The following is a 1,786-nucleotide window of genomic DNA, read 5'->3' as shown; positions in this document are numbered from 1 at the left end:
GCGCCTCCAGAGCTCCACTGCATGGCGATGTTCTCGCCGTACCCGCTCCCCTGGCTGTGCTCGAAGCTCCCGGTACTGGCCAGGTGGTCCGCCCACTTCTGAGCGTGCGCCGTCAGTTTGTCGTTCAGTTTCAGCGGAGAGGCGCCATGTTTGGCGCGCAGTTCGTTGTGAACGGCCAGGCAGTTTTTGGCGAAGTCGGTCATCTAGGGAACCAAAAATTACCTCAGTTTTACTCATTTGTGTCGGTGACATTTGCGTACAAATTTACTGTCCTTCTAACTTCGAATTCTGCTTTAAAAAAACTACAAGATTGTATGAGTCATATTCAATATCTACTTGCATGTGAAGACAAAGATTTTGCTAGTGCACAGAATTAATTACTGATGCAGAGTGTCCAGACCACTACATCGGCAGAACACAGTGGGCTACTACAAAACTAGAATGGAGATCTAAATCTTGCGAAATAATGCTTTCTGACGCAAACACAAACACAAACACAAACACACACACACACACACACACACACACATACATGCGCACACACGCGCACGCACGCACACACACACACACACACACTTTAGAAATTGTACATCTTAAGTAACTATGTCCTATTCTCATCCCTTTTAAATCTTTTCTTACCTTATAGATGTCAAGAAGTGATTAACGGGCTTCAAAATCGGGTACCTGGGTTTTTTGAGATACCTCATGGCGTATCAAAAGAGAGACAAGTTCGTCATTCTTGAAATGTCTGTAACGTTACAAACGATTAAATTTTAACGATTCTAAACACTACTTTATCGCAGTTCACATGAAAGAATTTTGAAGGCAAAGCTGTCACGACAAAAGAGTAGTGGATGTTGTCCTATAAAAACGCCTCCCAAATTGAAAATTCTGAGAAATCCGACCGATGAATACAGCTTTTTCATACATCGCGTGTCCCGGTAGGGTTATGCAGATAAACTTATAGCCGTAAATACATCAGGATTACTCGTATATTGACGGGTTTGTTTGGGGTGGAACGTCTGTGACAACATTGTTACAAGCTATAATAGTAGTGTCTTGTCTTGTCTATTATTGTCATTCTTTCAAGATTCTTGGAAGGCTATTTGTAGTAAGTGGCACCAGAAGATACTACAATCATACCTAATACCTGTATTTATCGTGCATGAAAATAACATGTTCAATTTGCCCGAGTTTTCCATACCAACCTTTGCTTTACAGCACCATTTCTTTGAAAACAAGAGCTACAAAGAAGTATGTAGAGTCAATGTATAACATAGACCCCGACATTGGAGGGACACTTACCTTTGCTGGTAAGTCGGTCTTCCAACGATGTCTTCGCTGCTGGTTGTAGTCTTTATTCGATCCACTTGTACGAAGTGGTTTACTGTCCTCTTGTCGGTACTTAAATACCCAAAGGTATACAAGTGCCGTTACGTCAGAACTCTCGGCCAATCAGGCGGCTTCGAGAATGAAGATTGACAGGTCGATGGGACGATACCGACGGATAACGAAAACAAGCGCCTCCTATGCGTGACAGTGCTACAAGTAGTACTCAACGGGGGATAGTAAAGACGGAGCCAAAATGATTATTCCAAGGTCATCTTGACCAGTTTCTGGGGCGTCTCCTGGCGCTGGTCACTTATTATCACTTCTCACCACGTTTCCTTGAAGATTTGGGCACCGGCGTTTTAAAAAGACCTTGTTAGATAACATGTGGGAGAGAGAAGTTAACACACACACACACACACACACACACACACACACACACACACACACACACACA

General features: G+C 43.3%; 1 protein-coding gene across 1 annotated transcript in view; it reads right to left on the bottom strand.

Moving 5' to 3' along the window:
* LOC118421427 (Golgi-associated plant pathogenesis-related protein 1-like) overlaps window positions 1–1,546 on the bottom strand; it is a gene marked incomplete in the record, with an annotated part of 4,331 nt that extends 2,785 nt beyond the window's left edge. The window contains 2 exon segments of the mRNA XM_035828706.1: window positions 1–203; window positions 1,306–1,546. Of these exon segments, the coding sequence (XP_035684599.1) occupies window positions 1–203 (203 nt within the window).
* Between the last annotated feature and the right edge of the window lie 240 nt (window positions 1,547–1,786).

This window comes from Branchiostoma floridae, chromosome 8 (assembly GCF_000003815.2).
Source record: "Branchiostoma floridae strain S238N-H82 chromosome 8, Bfl_VNyyK, whole genome shotgun sequence".
Classification (NCBI taxonomy): domain Eukaryota; kingdom Metazoa; phylum Chordata; class Leptocardii; order Amphioxiformes; family Branchiostomatidae; genus Branchiostoma; species Branchiostoma floridae.
Note: the sequence above shows the minus strand (reverse complement) of the source record. Positions and strands in the feature narration are given on the sequence as shown.